Source organism: Solea senegalensis, linkage group LG21 (genome assembly GCF_019176455.1).
Source record: "Solea senegalensis isolate Sse05_10M linkage group LG21, IFAPA_SoseM_1, whole genome shotgun sequence".
NCBI lineage: Eukaryota > Metazoa > Chordata > Actinopteri > Pleuronectiformes > Soleidae > Solea > Solea senegalensis.
The window spans coordinates 9,333,290-9,349,665 of record NC_058040.1 but is presented as its reverse complement, the minus strand read 5'-3'; the positions used below and the strand labels follow the sequence as shown (position 1 = coordinate 9,349,665).

The 16,376-nt window shown below is 40.0% G+C and overlaps 1 protein-coding gene across 2 annotated transcripts in view; it reads right to left on the bottom strand.

The window, feature by feature from the left end:
- The window catches only part of LOC122758175 (astrotactin-2-like), a 170,213-nt gene that overhangs the window by 103,978 nt on the left and 49,859 nt on the right, over window positions 1-16,376 (bottom strand). Inside the window, exons 5-8 of one of the 2 annotated variants that reach the window (XM_044012144.1) lie at window positions 15,077-15,244; window positions 5,855-5,939; window positions 4,997-5,071; window positions 1,427-1,564 (exon numbers count right to left, since the gene is read on the bottom strand). In XM_044012144.1, coding sequence (XP_043868079.1) covers window positions 1,427-1,564; window positions 4,997-5,071; window positions 5,855-5,939; window positions 15,077-15,244 — 466 coding nt within the window. Of the gene's footprint in view, window positions 1-1,426; window positions 1,565-4,996; window positions 5,072-5,854; window positions 5,940-15,076; window positions 15,245-16,376 lie in introns of those variants that run through there. The other variant, XM_044012146.1, reaches the window with a different exon arrangement.

Below are 16,376 nucleotides of genomic sequence, written 5' to 3'. Positions count from 1 at the left end.
ATCCATCGTGGCCATCAGTGTTAATTACGTGACGCTTTTAAAATGCGGCGTGAACTCATTTGGTCAAATAATGACAGTGCAGTGATTCACGCTCTAAAATCACACTGCTATTGTTTCCAATTACAATGTGCAATACATGCACGTGGTTAAAAAAATAAAATATACCAATATGTTGTTATTGGACTGTGTTGCTGTTCGATCATCTTTTTGTTAACACTCCTTACCCATGAGTATTTGCTTTTCAGATCCCCGTGTGCACGGTCCAGGACTTTATAATGATGCTTTGCCTTTGTCACATTAAGCCTCTAAATCGCAGACCTCGTAAGGATTTAATGACCCGATTAAATGTTTAATGGCTACTTTGCTTTTTATTTTAATTGAGCTGTCTTACTTTTAATAAATATATTTGCAAGCCAAACAGAGCACGCATTTACTGTACGTTTTACGTTCACGTTTCACGATTGTGAGTCAAATGTCTCACCATGTGATGATGTACATTCGATGAGGTCGTTTTTAACTTTTATCGTTTATACGTGTTTACAGTTACAGGCAAACCACTTCATATTGATTGACACACAGATATAAGAAGATGATATATAAGATAGAAATGATGATGTTGTTTTGCGTTGTAATTAATGGCAATAAATTAGTTTGAAGGTCACTGTCGACACTAGTGACACTAGGACAATATACGATATTATCGCTTATCTGGGTTTAGAGCACTTTAAAATAAGTTAATCGTGGTGAATTTCTATCATCGTGTCAATCGTGAATAAAGAAAAACAACAATATTTCTTGTGCGTGACTTGAAAATCACGTCAAACTCACCAGCATACAGTCCTTGTGATCTAAATCTTCATCTACATTCATCATCTAGGATCTGACTAAATCGTTTTTCATTAAAAAAGTACTGCCAAGTTAGTTTCAAGTTGGATATTCCACACACTGACTTTTTCAGATCCGGCAGCATGTGGTTTCTTCTAAATAAGGAAGGGAAAAAGCTCATCTCTCTCTCTTTCACTCTCTGTGTGGAGCTGAGAGGAGCCGCTATGAGATGCACTCTGCACGGATATGAGGTTAACCTTTACAAGTACGAATTTGGACACCGCACTGTGCTACGATAGCAATAATAATTGACATATTTGCATACTCCCGTGTTGATGAGAGCATCACAGACAAAAGCAAAAATATCAGCAGATTCATTTGAAGTTAATAGCCAGTTAACTACGGACGATCACGCAATACATCACAACTGAACATTTGATTGACAGGCCCAGTTGAACACGTTCAAAATAATCGAGATAATGAACTGTGTGCAAAGAACTATTACACCGTGGGTCCATATAAACCAAGCAATAAAGAAACTGTAACACCCAGTTCCTCTTTTAGCAGTGGTGGAGAGAGCGCTGAGCTGAGTCAGACTGACCTGACCTCCCCCGGATCTTCAGAAACCAACACGTCTGTTTTACAGCTGGCGATGGGGTTGATTGACAGCTCCACTGGTGGCACCACGAAACTCTTGCTGACTGGCAGCCACAAGCCTTGGCCCAGACTGTAGATTGATCTGTGTTGGCAGAACCACACGACATGAATATCAGTCAATTTACTGCCCCTTTCTCACACTGTGTTACGACACAAAAGCGCATACTGTATAATTCATCATATACAGTGTAATTATGTGTACAGGCGTAAGCGTGCGAAGATAGCGGCTGCAGAAATTAGCATTTTTTAATTGCTGACATAGTGTGCAATTAGGTGCAATTCATACGCTATAATGGCCGGTATTCAAATAATGTTCATTCGATCTAATGAGGAAATTGCAGAACAGACATGCGTGGGCTTTCATATTGTATTGATTAGTGAGGAGAGCAGAACAACAAGAGTTCTGGTGAAAACTTTTCTTGTAATAAGATTTGAATTCAAAGCATACAGAGGTTAGTGAGAAACAATGAAAAATATGTGTTTATTTTTATTATGAATTCTTTATAATTCACCTTTCTAGCCAAACTGAGGCAAGAAGCCCTACAGCCTTAATAAGTTCCACTGCTTGTCACTGATTTCAGTCCTTCGTGGCACATAATTGTCACAGTAGGAAAAAAAATAACTCTACTTGGAGAAATACATGAGAAGTAGATGTGGTCTTGCTGCTTTTTTAATTTTTTTTCTTTGAGGAAAAAGGAAAAGTTGTTATCGCTAATGTTTGAAGCATCAGGCTTTGGATGGCATAAAAAAAAAATAATAATTTGGTTTTGATGGAGATGCGTCTCCTATGAGAAGATTAATATCCTCGGGATGACACCCCACTGAGAGCATAGATTTGCCGCTTGGGAAAAACAACACCTGGTGCGGCGTCGCAGTATCACAAAGAACACGGATGTGTTTTGCATTATATGCTCTTAATGTGTCTGAGCAGGTGGGCAACAGAACTGCAAATTACAGGCAATCTATAATTAAGCTTGAATTACTGTGCTTGTCAAAAATCAGGGCATTGCATTTCATCAAACGCACTCATTCAATATCCCCCCCCTTTGCCACATTATCATCTATGTTTATCCACGGTTAAATATTGCTGATACATAACCTGTAAAAGACCTGATAGGTGGAGCATCATGTGCTGCAAACCCTTTAGTTACACGTGTCCAATGAGTTCCACAATTTCAATGCTTTGTCTATGTCAACAACAGTGCAGTGCATTCTGAAGGATCAGATTTTGTGTTGTTATTATCAAACGACACTTTTCACGAAGCAAGCAACACAGTATCCATTTAATCGTTCAAAGCTGTTGTATTTTATTCGTTGAAAATACACTTTTTTTTGCAATGATTGGAATTTGAACGATTAAATCCACAATTTCTTGTGTATTATGATTATTGTGTGGGTCAATTGTTGTTTGCTTCTTAAAAAGCGCCGTTGAAAAACATTGACGCAGATCTAATTCCACAGTTACATGCAGTAAAAAAGAGGCGACTTTATGCATCTCAACAGGCAAACAACACCAAATGTGTGGCTTATTTCTCAACTGTGATCTATTCAGAAACACAGTTTCCCATGAAAGCCCCCATGTTGGTCTTGTAGGTGAGACCGTCTATTTTCATGCTCATCCAGTGCGTGATGCTGGAGAGCGTCTTGGTCAAACAAATGCCCTAGTGTTAAAATCCTTCATCATGTTCAAATCACTGTTGCCGGTCGAATCAATCAATCTAAATACCTTTCACTCCATGTAACCTTCCCTCACTATCTGCCAATTCAAATCATATTTGCCTTCAAAATGTGTTCTATTCACATTTAATAATATTAAATGTGAATATCACATGCTGTATAATTGGCTCCGCTCCTGATCAAATTATGCTTTTTTGTCCTCGCTGCATTAGGAACAGGGGAAAAAAAAGAAAGAAAAAAAAGGTTCCCATCTGTGACACCAGTCCTTGTTACGATTAAGCTCCTGGAGGAATGACACGGACACTGACCAGCTGCAGAGAAATGCAGTCTTTGCCTCAGTCCACAGGACTGATTTGTCTGCTCTCATACCGGTCCAGTCATACTCTCTATCTCTCAAAACTCTGGACAAAGCTCTTAAATGAGGCAGCAGATTTGGCTTCCACCTGAGCGTGTGTCGATGGCTATACTTTTGAGTCCAGCCTGGTGCCACTGGGCCGCTGAAAGACGGAATGTGCTTTGTGCAGAACAAATAGCGTGAGTTTGGGAGTTCATTTCTTTAACTCCCGTAGGTAAAAGTGTGAAGAGGAGCAAAGAAAAATACTAAGGAGTAGAACAACTCCTTGTCTGCACAGTGGAGTTGAGCTGTGGCGAGGGTGAAATTAAGATTAATGTCGCAGAATTAAGCAATTAAAGCACCTAAATTACACAATTGCACACAACTGAAGGTAGAATTAACCACGCTAACCTTTGGAGGATGTATAGGCAAAATATTACTTGTGCTGTTTATGGACCATTATAGTGACTTTTTTTTCTGCGGTTTCCTTTTTTTTTGTAATTACACAAGTTGCTTTCCTCATAAAATCTCTTTATCATCATAAGACATATAAAAAAAAAAAAGCACCCATCCGCACACAGTCTTGATTATAAAGCCATAGTCGCACACTGTGGCAGAATTGTTCATGTATCTTCATAATATATTTGTTTAGGTTTGTCAATGACTCCACAAAGCACTTGGAGAAAATATACGTGTAGAGTGCTTAACGGGGAAAAACAAGTCATCTAAAATGTGAGCAAAGCGGAATATGTGAATGCTATATTTGAGTCATAAAACGAAGAAAGAAAAGGGGAAAAATATGACATTGCAGTTTAGTTATGACTTTGTAATACTGTGGCAAGAGAGTGTAATATTATTTTTCAAGGTAATATCCGTGTATTAGCTTGATAATAGCGGTGCAAATCAGCATTTTTCAAAGTCTAATTCGTGGTTGATACACAGAAAACTGCATTATACAAAGTGAACAGTGCTACCTTGAAACTAAAGACAAAAAAAAAGGGGGAATTGATTTCTACTTTATAACATGACAATAACCACAAACCTGTTCACTGATGGTACAGCCTACAGTTACCAAACTATTACATTAGAAACCAAAAAAAAGGTCCTAAAACACTACTTTAATAAAATGACATAAAAAAAAAAACAGACCACCATTATAAAACCCTTCAAAAAAAAAAACGGAAAGGACAGCTGGCTGATACCGAATGGATCCTTTGAGCCCTTGTACTTGTGTAACCAAAATGGCAGTAAAAGCATTTGAAAGGAGTCCGGCCTGGATGAGCCCTTTGGCTATTTCTCCAAACAAGAGCCCACATGGGTGAGACTGCACTACAGCACGAGGTGCATTTGTGTGTCGACCGGCTGTGTCGATGTATATCTTGCAGGACGCTCGTCTGTATGCTGCGTCACAAACACTCATGCATGCATATACCAAGAGCACTGACACACAGAAGTCCTGCACACTAAACAAAAACAAACAAAAAAACAAGAAGAAGGACTCACCTGAAGATCCTCTCTGGGGCTTGCTGTCCTGTAACTAGGTCATAGCCTTTCTCCAAGTTAGCGTACGGCCATGGACTTGACACACAGAGAAAGCAGAGAGACACATGCAGTATAAGACCGTTGCTACTTGAAAACAAATGAGAAACCAAACCTCTCCGACAAAGCCAGTGTCAGAAAAAATAGCTTATTTCACTTATATTTTACTTATTAAGTTATCAATCCCCTCTTCTGCACACTATTACGACTCTTTCATGTCATCACACACGACAACATCCCTCCTACCGTTCCCCTCCGAGTACCTTTCCAAGTCCAATTCGTCAACTTAAAAGACGACACAGGGCACCTTTGCATGTCTGAGCTCATTTACTATACAAATTGCTAATATTTCACATCTGGTGACCATTTCTAACACCTACATTTGGTTATTACCGATTGATTTTCTACTCTAACTCCCATTACTTTTAATACTATCAGCTCACTGAGTCTGGTTAATCCATCACAGTGAACATTTTACCAGGCTACTCATCCCACGTGCAATATACATATAGAATATCCCATGTTTAAACTATGTGTATACTGTAAATATCAAGCCCATTCTGTTTATTTTCTGGAAACTATCTATAATGTACATTATTTTTTTAACTTTTTATAGTCTTATTGTTTAATCTTTCTATATTGTACCTCTTGGAAATGCATGTTTATTATATATTATCTTTATCTTTACTATCGTTGCCGCTGTGACAATGTAAATGACGAATAAAGGACTCTCTTATCTTATCTTATCTTATCTTTCATTTATGGAAAAGAAAATATTCAGGAGCAAGGAATGTGTTTTGGGAAAAAGCACAGAGCACCTACCCTTCGTTGCGACCCCAGTCGCTGCGGAGGCAAAGGTGTTTATGGACAGGATCGGGGGAATAACCCTCGTGACAGCTGCATTCTCCTGTGACAGAGAGAGACCAAAACAGTGGTTTGTAGACTACATCGTCATCATTCATCATCAATGGCCTTGAAATTCACTAGAGATGTATCAAATCAGGGGTTGCCATACTGGATAATTTCCCAGTGAGTAAAACTAAAGGCCCCGGTATAAGTGAATGCACAAAGTGAACTTCCGTCCCACCAGTAGGTGGAGTATTAAGCGACCTAGCGACCCTCGAACTGGCTGACACCCCGACTCCAGACGTGGTGACCAGACGTGTCCGAGGGAGCTGCAGCATCGCTCTCGCCCTCTTTGGTAGGAATGCGTCCCATTCCCTGAGTGCAGACTTGTACCACAGGAACATGACACGTGAGCACACCAGGGTCCGCGATTTGGTGTACACGGCATGTGCGTGGAAGTTCACCAGGATCTGTAGACTGTTCATCATCAAGCCAAGTCACATGATTCTGCCAGGACACTACTGGAGACATGCACCATATTTTAAGGATATTGTTAAAAACATTGCTTTTGAAAAACAGCATCAGTCTGTGCTGAATTCCGAAAATACAGTGGGTTTCTGGTTGCTCTCACTCTCTCTCTCACTGAGAGTCTTTTTCATTCTCACAGAATTATTTTGGTCTTTGAGAACTTTGTGTTTTGTTACAGGGTTTTTTTTTTTTTTTCTCACTTGGCCGCAGAGATCCCACTGCACCGCGAGCCAACGATCAAGTCGGATGATAGAACAGCGGCTTTGTTTTGGTGCATGAAGCTGCCAATCACGCAGCTCAGGGTCACTGTTTACTTTTTTTTGGCTAAGGGGCCCAATTGCCTCACCAGCTATGTTTTAAAGTTGCTGTCAGAGAAATATTTTTTATTAATATATGTGTTTAAGAGATCCATATTCTGACAGCTATCACTGGTATCGCAGGTCTCTCAAGTCTCGTGGATCTGCAAGTAAATCAAGGAGAAACTTCACAGTAGGTAGTCCATTCCATTTTTTATTTTAATTTTAATTTAGTTTTTTTAGTCTGTACATTTTTAACTTGTTAAGTTATATATATATATATTTGTATTTCATTTTTTTTCGTGTGACCAGGGAGATGTGCAAAGTAAGAATTTCATTGTGCAGTGTGACGTCTGTCTTAACTGAACATATGACAATAAACCTCTTGAATCTTGAATCTTGAATCTCTCTGTTCGGGCTCATGAGGTGATGCGGAGGAGAGAAAAAGGAACAGAAATTGGCAGCAACAGGAAGTTAGAAAGACAATGGCACCACTTACAGCAGCTTTAAGGCTGTCATGTAATGGACACCTATATCATAACACATCCTTGAACTGGTTATTAGCAGTGAGCAACAGATAACGCAAATCTAAAAGGCAAAATGTGGGAAAAGAATAATCAACTTTATATCTCTTTAGGACGGAGCTCAAGATGACAGTGACCAGGACGGTCAGGATTAGAAATGTGCATATTCAAGGGCCAGCTCAAGTTAAACGGTTTGGAAATAAAGTAAGAGAGTCAAGGTTGAGATGGTTCGCTCATGTGTAGAGGAGAGATAATGATTCTATTAGATGGAGGATGTTGAAGATGGAGCTGCCGGAAAAGAAGGAGGAAAATTTCGTTAAAAATCTGCTATTATTTTCAAGAAAAACACGACTAAAATAATCACAAGCAGCCCTTTTGCAGCTCTCTACACGCCGTTTGCGATCTACTGTCTACTGCTGCTCAAATGACATTAAGCACTGGTTTATTTCGAGAGGGTCATTTTTATGTGTTTTATAAAGCTGGAGTTGCTTTATAGTGTCAGATGTGGAGCATGTGGTGAGCACTGCAAGTGTGTGGAGAGCACTGCGATGCTATGCCTTTTAAGTGGATAGAAGCAAATGAAAGATATTAACTGGCAATTTACCAAACATTTCAATTAGCACTGCCCTCAAAAATAAATTCTACCCACTGCTTCCAGTTGACCTGTGGAGGCATAGCACTGGAAAAAATGTGTAATGGCTACCTACACAACACCATTCACATTTTATCACCTCGTCTTTAATAATTTAGTGGTGGACTTTGCAGGCTCAAGATTCCCTCATGGGCCGACGCACCACCAGAGAAGAAACAGAAAATGCTCATATTTTGCTCGTGGCTTTTCCATGTGACCTCCTTAAATGAGCAAGAGCTCTTGAAATGGCTCCACTTTAAAAAAAGATTCTTAAAAAACACTTTGAATAAAAGATGAGGCGCGTGTGGGACAGGGATTGCATTAAAATTGATCATTTATGTTCACAAGAACTGTACTGTTTCTTTCACAGCCGCATATATATAACAATTTCCGATTTGATCACCAATGTTTATTTATAATATATATATATATATATATATACTATATACTATTCAACACTGGCCTCCAGAGAATGACATAGAAGTGTTATTTGATCAGCAGGACAATTTTTATTACTCGGTCCCTTCCAAATCTGTTCCAACACACTATTTTTACCAAAATAAAACACTTCTCTGATGTTATCCCCCTGTGGTTATGGTTTCGCTACATTCACTTTGGTTTAAGAACAACCCACAGTGACAGGTTATTGAAACGGGAAGCAAGTAAAAGTCGCCCAATTTTAAAAAATCCATCTAAAACTGTTGAACCCATGCACATGCCCTGACCCCTTTAGTCCATTTCCTCTTTTGCTCCCGAGAGCCGGGAGAAAGGGGGCAAAAGAGGAAATGGAACGAAGGTCACGAAAGGTCATTTAAGTTGGCTTTATTTCATTGTTTTTTAAGACTCTCAGACACAACATGTATCCTCATCACGCTGTGCACAAAGGCAAGTAATCACAAAGAAACACACTCCACCCCCATTACCCACAGCTACTCTTTAAATACACATACAGTATAAGCTAGTTATAATTAAGTCTCCCTGACTGCCAGAGGCAGTGTTTAGTAAAATCCATCTTAAACATGTGCAGTTAGGTCACGCTCTCTCTCTCTCTCTCTTCCCCTCTGCTTCTCTTTATATCTGTCTCTCAACTCTCCCCCTCACTCTGCCAGGGGCTAGAATTGGCATTTTCATTAAGAGTCTGGGCTAACAATAGTGACCCAACGTGAGATTTGCTCCCTACATGTTCAAGGGGAAAGACTTGCATAGCAAAGTCTGATTAGTTTGTGAAAAACTGCTTAATTGCACCTCTGATAAATTGGAGAGGAGAGTTGGGATCTGGCTGAATCAGGGGTAACAATGACAGGACGGCGCCGTCTGCTGACAGCAGCATAAGCTTCAATTTGCTCTGCGATGGAACATCTACTGGCAGGGAAATTAAAAAAAAAAATAGTGCACAACTAACAAACAGCTGGAGCAAGTCTAGAATCTAGAAGCGACAGGCATTAGGGTGGCCATATGTCCGGCTTCAGGCCCCGACAGTCGGGATTTTCGATACCCTGTCCGGCGTCCGTCACAGGTCAGGCCAGATCAAATATGTCTGATTTATCATTGTTTAAAAAAGTAAACAAGGCTTAAATTGGCGTGTTTCCACTAGCGCAAATCATGGTTATTTTGCTTTTCCATCGTCGTCAGACCACTTAAATCTAAACATTCTACTTTATTAATCCCCTTAGGGAAATTATTTCTCTGCATTTGACCCATCCTAGAATTAGAAGCAGTGGGCTGCCACACTGAGTAGCACCCGGGAAGGAATGGTGGTTGGGTACTTTGCTTAGGGGTACCCCAGCCCTTTTGACCTGGTGTGGACTTGAACAGCGACCCTCCAGTTATAAGCCAAGTTCCCTTTCCATAGATTTACTTGATATGATGCAACTTTTTATTTATTTGTTACATTTAAGCAGTGAGTTAAGACTCTGCCCTGTGCACGGTATTGTTCTCGGCTCTCAGTTGTCAGCTTTTCAAAACAGATGTTTTGTTGTGAACAATGATGATGTGCTGAAATGTCTTGTTCTGTCCACAAACCAAAATGATTCAGTTTGAATGATTTATTTGTCATATGGAGCAAAGAAACCAGGAAATATTCACATTTAAGAATTCACTGATAAAAGCAGGGGCCGAAAAATAATTGGAATCTTTTTCAAGCAAACAAGACTGCCTTTATCAGCCGAATAAGACAACTTTGAATCTTGAGCAACAGTCCACACACCACCGGGTGCACAAGTGTGGGCAGGGAAACTGCGCTTGCCTATGAATTTTGCATGGGTCATTAAATTAGATATGTTGATTTCATAGACGCAGTCTATCCGCACTGTTGAGAAATACATTGTGTCGACCTGGAGGCTGCAGAGAGAGAGAGAGACAGAGAGAGAGAGACATTTAGGAAATGTTCTCCATCTTATTTGAGATGAGGTGCACCAGCCCGGAAGCGCAGTTTGCCTGTAATCTGCAAAACACCTTGCGAGTAATCAGTGGAGTGTGGCTCTTTCCTCTACGCAGAAGCATTTAAGGGCGGATCAGGCAATTAACAGGACGAGATATGCCTGCTTAATTACATTCCACTGGATTAACTAACCTTTGCATAGCCTGCAAGTATCAGTTTTGCTGCCTCTTAAAAATCTGCTCCAGACCTATTCAAATGGGAAGGGAAGGGAAACAAAAAAAAAAGCAACTCGCTATTCTTCAGAAAGCAGTAGTAGAGTAGTAGACAAAGGGTATGGACAGAAAATGTGCACCAAAGAGGAGTTGTGCTGAACTAATATGATAACAATAATAATAATAAAGAAAAGCTTAAAAAAAAAAAAAATGAACTGGCAGTAAAAACATTGCAAGTAGGGGACAGGGAGTTGTGATCATTAAACTTGAACTTCAATGTGCTTTGCAGTCTTACAGTGAAGGAGAGTATTTGGCTGCCGTTTCCTTGTGATACTAGTGCCACCCATCTGCTATGTCGCTAGTTTGGACCCATTTCTTCTCTGGTGGCTCATTGATTTATGTTTCATAAGCCATATTGTCCTTTATGTGTCTTTTAGTATTCCGATTTTTAATACCTCAAAGGCTCAAGGAACATCTCCCGTCTCATTGATTATGCGTACTTGTTAAAATTAAAACAGTAAAATCAGCCAAAATGCGTTTGGTTCAGGTGGAATTACCAGTCCCTGTTTTTATTACCCTCCCTTTTTTATTGAAACGATTTAGCATTTTGGTATTCTTCTTCTTTTTGTGTTTCCTCCTCTTGCTCTCCTTAAGTGATTCTGAAAACTGAACTGAACTGTGTGAGCTCTCTGTGCTGATTTAATTTGATTTAATACATCCGGCCGTTTCAGGCGGACCGCAAGTGCTAATTGACAGTTTTCATGTATGCACGTCCGGCCCCCGAGTGCATGAATAGCGTGGGTTAATTCGGTGATTGCAGAACTTACGCTTGACCAATTAGAACATGTTTTCGGCCTAATGAACATGGAATCACCTGCGATTGGAAATGACCATTTGATGACAACAATTATCTCACCGGGCTCTCACCGTGGTCCCTCTCCTGCAACGCCGCAGCCAAGGTTTCTCCACAGGCTCACACACTAACAGAGCCCAAATGCACATAACACCATCGTGTCGAAAACACCAATATTACAATGCCAATAAAATTTGTCACTATCATGTCACCACTGTGGCCTCCTTTTCAAACCCTTTCATTAATGCTCTCTATTACAGCGCCTTTGTTCTAAATCAAGAGCCAACGGTGGCCCTCCCTCTGAGAAGACCGTTCCTTCCTCTCCGCCTCCTGTATTACCAGTATCATGTTATAAAACCTCACTGTAGCCGCATGGGTGATTTTCATTTCAGGTATAATGGTGTATAGGTACATGCATAATTTAAAATTCCAGGAGAAGACGCCATTCTGACCAAGGACAATGGGCAGAATCAACGTCAACTGGTATTAAACAGTGCTCATATGAGTGTGTGTGTGTGTGTGTGTGTACAGTACGCCCTGGATGGATAACACAGAGGTTTAAGTTAACACCCCAGCAGTTTCACTTCCAATTAGGTGAGGATGAAGGAGCCAGGGACACATAATGTCAAATGAAGAAAACAAAGGCGGCTCAGGAGGTTCACGAGTCTTTATGAGGTTAGTTATTATGATAGATGGAGGGGCACTGTAGGCAATCTATTCCTCCTAAATGGGACGTATATGAGATAGGATGGATTAACTTATAACAAATAACAAAGTGTTTACTTGACTCATCATGTTACAATGGCTCCATAATCCATTTCACATTTTAATTAAATCACCATTGTCTTCTACCTAGAGATAATGCTGTTATATGTAACACTGTTTCATTAAATTTGTGGTTTTAAATCAATTTACGGGGAGATTTCATTCCATTTTTTTGTGTCCACGTCCAGCTCTCTCAGCATTATCAGCTGTTAAAACGATTTCCCTTTTCCCCAGCCTAGTTATAGATAACTGAATCTAGAGACACCATCCTGCAGCAGAAAGTCATACCATTCGTCTCTTGACCTCCATTCGAACAGCTGAGTTAAGCGAGGAGACGATTGATTGTCCTCCAGGCCGGCCCAGTGACGCAGAGACTGGTAGTCAGCAGTGAAAGTGGACCAGTGTGACATTGAAGCAGCAGGGAGGCACATATGCGAAAGACGTGGCGTGTGATAACTTGGTGAAATGATTGTGATATTCACTTGTGGAAAAAATAAATATATAAATAAAAAAACACGTGGCAAAGACACTGTGTCTGCATACATTGTGAAAACGGACAGATGTGACGGTCGAGCGGTTTAAATTAGGGCTGTCAAAGTTAGCGCGTTAATCGTTGCGATTAATACAGCCCGAGATGAACGCGATAAAATAACTGAACGCAAGTCTGTTCACTTCTGGTGTGCGCTGACCTCCGACCGCCGGAAAGATCTGCACGAAACAGTCACTTGCCTGCAGTCACGGCACAAATTATTGACAACGACTGGAAGTTTTAGCGGCAAACTATCCACTCTAGGCACGTAATATGCTGGCAGCTGCCCGCGGACTTCCCTTTGGAATGTTTGAGTTTCAAAGGACATTCTCAGGTGGATGGTTTGGTTGTTTTTGGTGGGTTTTTTTTTGTTAACACATGTAACTTGTTGCATACATTACATTACATTACATGTCATTTAGCAGACGCTTTTATCCAAAGCGACTTACAATTGAATCAAGTACAATTAGCCAGGGGTGGAATCGAACTTGCGACCATGATGTCTTTGGTACACAAGGTAGGGTCTTAACCACTTAGCCACTCCACCCCGCATACAGGATTTATTTTAAGATGATAAGGTTGGCACTTGATGGGCCCGAGTGTCTTTCAAATCACTTAAATTGTCTGAAATGCACAATGCCTGATTACTCATTAATTTAGTCAATTGCTATTAATCTAGATCAGAGGTGTCAAACATGTGTGGCCCCCCAAATCGATTACCTGCAGCCCACCAATTAATATCTTGGTTATCATGAAAACGTGACCTCCTCTTCCTTTAAACACAGTGAGGCGAAATAATATAGACAAAATACAATACTAAAGGTATTAGGTATTATGAAATTACATTATTACCGATATATATGAGCTTGTTAGGTGTTTTAATTACAGTGGTGCACATTTTTATTGAGTATTCGATTTATTTCTCTTTCTGAATCATAAATACGGTTTTATTGTGAACGACACATCGTTCCATGTCAAAACAAACACTTTTTCTTTGAAATATCACCATCAATATCTCTATTGTGTCATATTGCCCAACCACTAGTGACACTTGTTTTTTTTCACCCACTTTTTTCCTCTAGTCCAGCCCCATCTTGACCAGACTCGAAGTTCATTGGCCCCCCCCAGGTCTAGATTAATGAATTTCATAATGTGAGATTAATTTATATAATCTATTGACAGTCCAAGTTTAAAGATGTTGGTGACATATGTGCCATGTATGTGGAACATCTTGTGTATGGGTTTTAAAAAAGGTCAACTGAACTTTGTTTGTTGGTGGTGCAATGAAAGCGCTGAAGTGGTTAGTTTCGAGCGGTCCTTTCTCAAGAGAGCGTGCATGCGTGTGCATGTGTGTTTGTGTATCACTGTTGAGAGCTATTGAAAAACAGCACCAGAAATAGAGGCAACCAAATGAATGTGGTTCCCCCTCAAGAGCTGCAGCGTAGTAAGTAAGTGATCAAAAAATATTTGTGCTGCTGGAGAGGACAGATGGAAATGGAAATAAATGGAGACAAGGAGACAAAAGGAAAACAAAAGTACTAATAAAGTGAGAATGCTGAAAGTGCGGGGGAGAATTGAATTACAACCCTTACTGATCTTACAGCGCATAAACACACAGGGGCTGATGCTTGCATAAATGCACATAAATTCAAGAATCCACAAACGTAGACGTGCCAAGTCCAACTTTGGCATCTTAATGTGTACTGACTGAGTTGAGTGTCTGGAGCTCTAATACATTATGCATCAGCCCTCAACATGCCCTTGACCAGGGTGACATAAATTTCACATACATTACAGATGTAATCCATTCTAATGAGCTTATACTTTATCTAGCTGGGCACAGAAAACACAAGGGAGTTGCGCCAACCATGGAAAGATAAATATCACGCTGCAATCTCAGCTCATGTTAATGTCTGCGCAAATATGCAGAATATCACACAGACCGACAACGACACACTGTATGCGGCGGCCGTCCAGTTGTTTATGAATTCTATAGTTTTATTAGGTTTACGGTGCTTTATTGTGCACATTTCTATTCAAACGGTAAATAGAGTGTCTTTGTCACCAGAGAGGAGAGAGTGGGAAGAACACCTGTAGTTTCCATTTGTTTGTTTTGCACATTGAGAGACAGAGTCTCAAAAAATGTTATTGTACATATGTTTCATACGGTTGCAATTTCAAATTTAATACTAATAATAATTGTTCTAAATAAACCTTTTTGTTTTTCTTCATTTTAAATTGTTAAAACAGTATTTTTAACACGCAGTAAATTGTAAACAACTGCCAGATACTGGAAATTATTCTGGAAAAATTGACATTCTACGGTTAAATTAAGCAAAAAAAAGAGGTCCTGACGGACATTTTGTGGGTAAGGTTTTAAAGGATCAAAACAAATAAAATAAAATAAATGTGTTTTTTTGTTTTCTCTTTTAAAGCAAATGAAGCCCCAAGTGTGCACGTGTGTCTGTTGGTGCACTAACCTGAGTCTTGATCGCAAATCTGTTCGCAGGGCTCAGTCGTCCTCTGGCCACAGAAGTCCTGCACCCATTGTGTGGATGAGTTGGTCTGATAGTAGAGGGTGAGCTTGGCCGGGTTTAGCCAATTAGAAACATCCAAGAAGCTTCCCATGCTGACCACAAAACTACTTCCTGCAAAAAAAGAAATCGGGATAAAATGATTAGGTTAGGTTATGTGGGGGGGGTTATAAGAGCAACTAGAAAGTCGTAAATTGGTTTGTTTTCACTATAATATTTATTCCCTTCCTGACTAAGCTGAATTTAAATGAGAAAATTAAGACCTATAATGTGTGTATTGATGGGATTTCCCTGGTAATTGCAGCACAGGGGCTAAAAGGGTTTTCTCGAGTCAGTTGGTAAACACTATGCTCATTGACACTGATTTACCTTTCTTTCTTACTGCTCCCAGACCAATCGTTAAACTGTGATCACTGAACAAGGATATCCCTAATTGATGCCAATGACTTTTGCTTCCATAGGGAGCTGGGAGAAGAATATGCCACTGGTGAACACAAAGATTCTTCCACACCAGAACGAGCTCCGTCATGGAAGGTTGAAATTTGCAAAAGCATCAAATGAGCGTGCATTTCTGTGTCAAAATTTATTTTTAACAAATTGCGGATACTAGTCAAAGGCACAGAGACAATTGTGAAATTGCAAATGATTCATTCTATTAACCCCATGCACAGTGATGACAGTCTCTGGTGTTCTGGAGAGGATTATTACATATTATTATTATTATTATAATAACAGAAACACTCAGGCAGGAACAATTGAGCAATCAAACCTGAGTCATAGGGAAAAATAACATGGCTAATGCCTTGCAGTAAAAAGCAAAGCCATAAAAGAAAGAAAGAGTCCACAAAAAAAAATGCCTGTACTTATACAGAAAAAGAAGGTAAGGAATGTATTGAGAGACGTAGAGTGACCGTGATGTGAGGTTAAATTGAAATACTGGCTTCGCTGATAACAATGGTGTGGCCGGTATATTCCAAAAATACATTTTCATTTGTGGGGCTGCAACCCGCATGTTTGCTTTGGTTTGGTGTTTCCGTCTGTGGCGCCACTGTCCACCACCCACCCCAATAACACAGCTCCTAGCACTTCAACACACACAATGCCAGCAGCGTAGGGGTTGCCAACTTCCTGATAAGAGAATAAGAAGGATGTGAGTGGAGGGTTAATAGAAATACTGTTGTAAAATTGCTTTTTACAATAGTATTTCTATGTGGGTAACGTTCCATCAACCAAATATGAGTTTAAA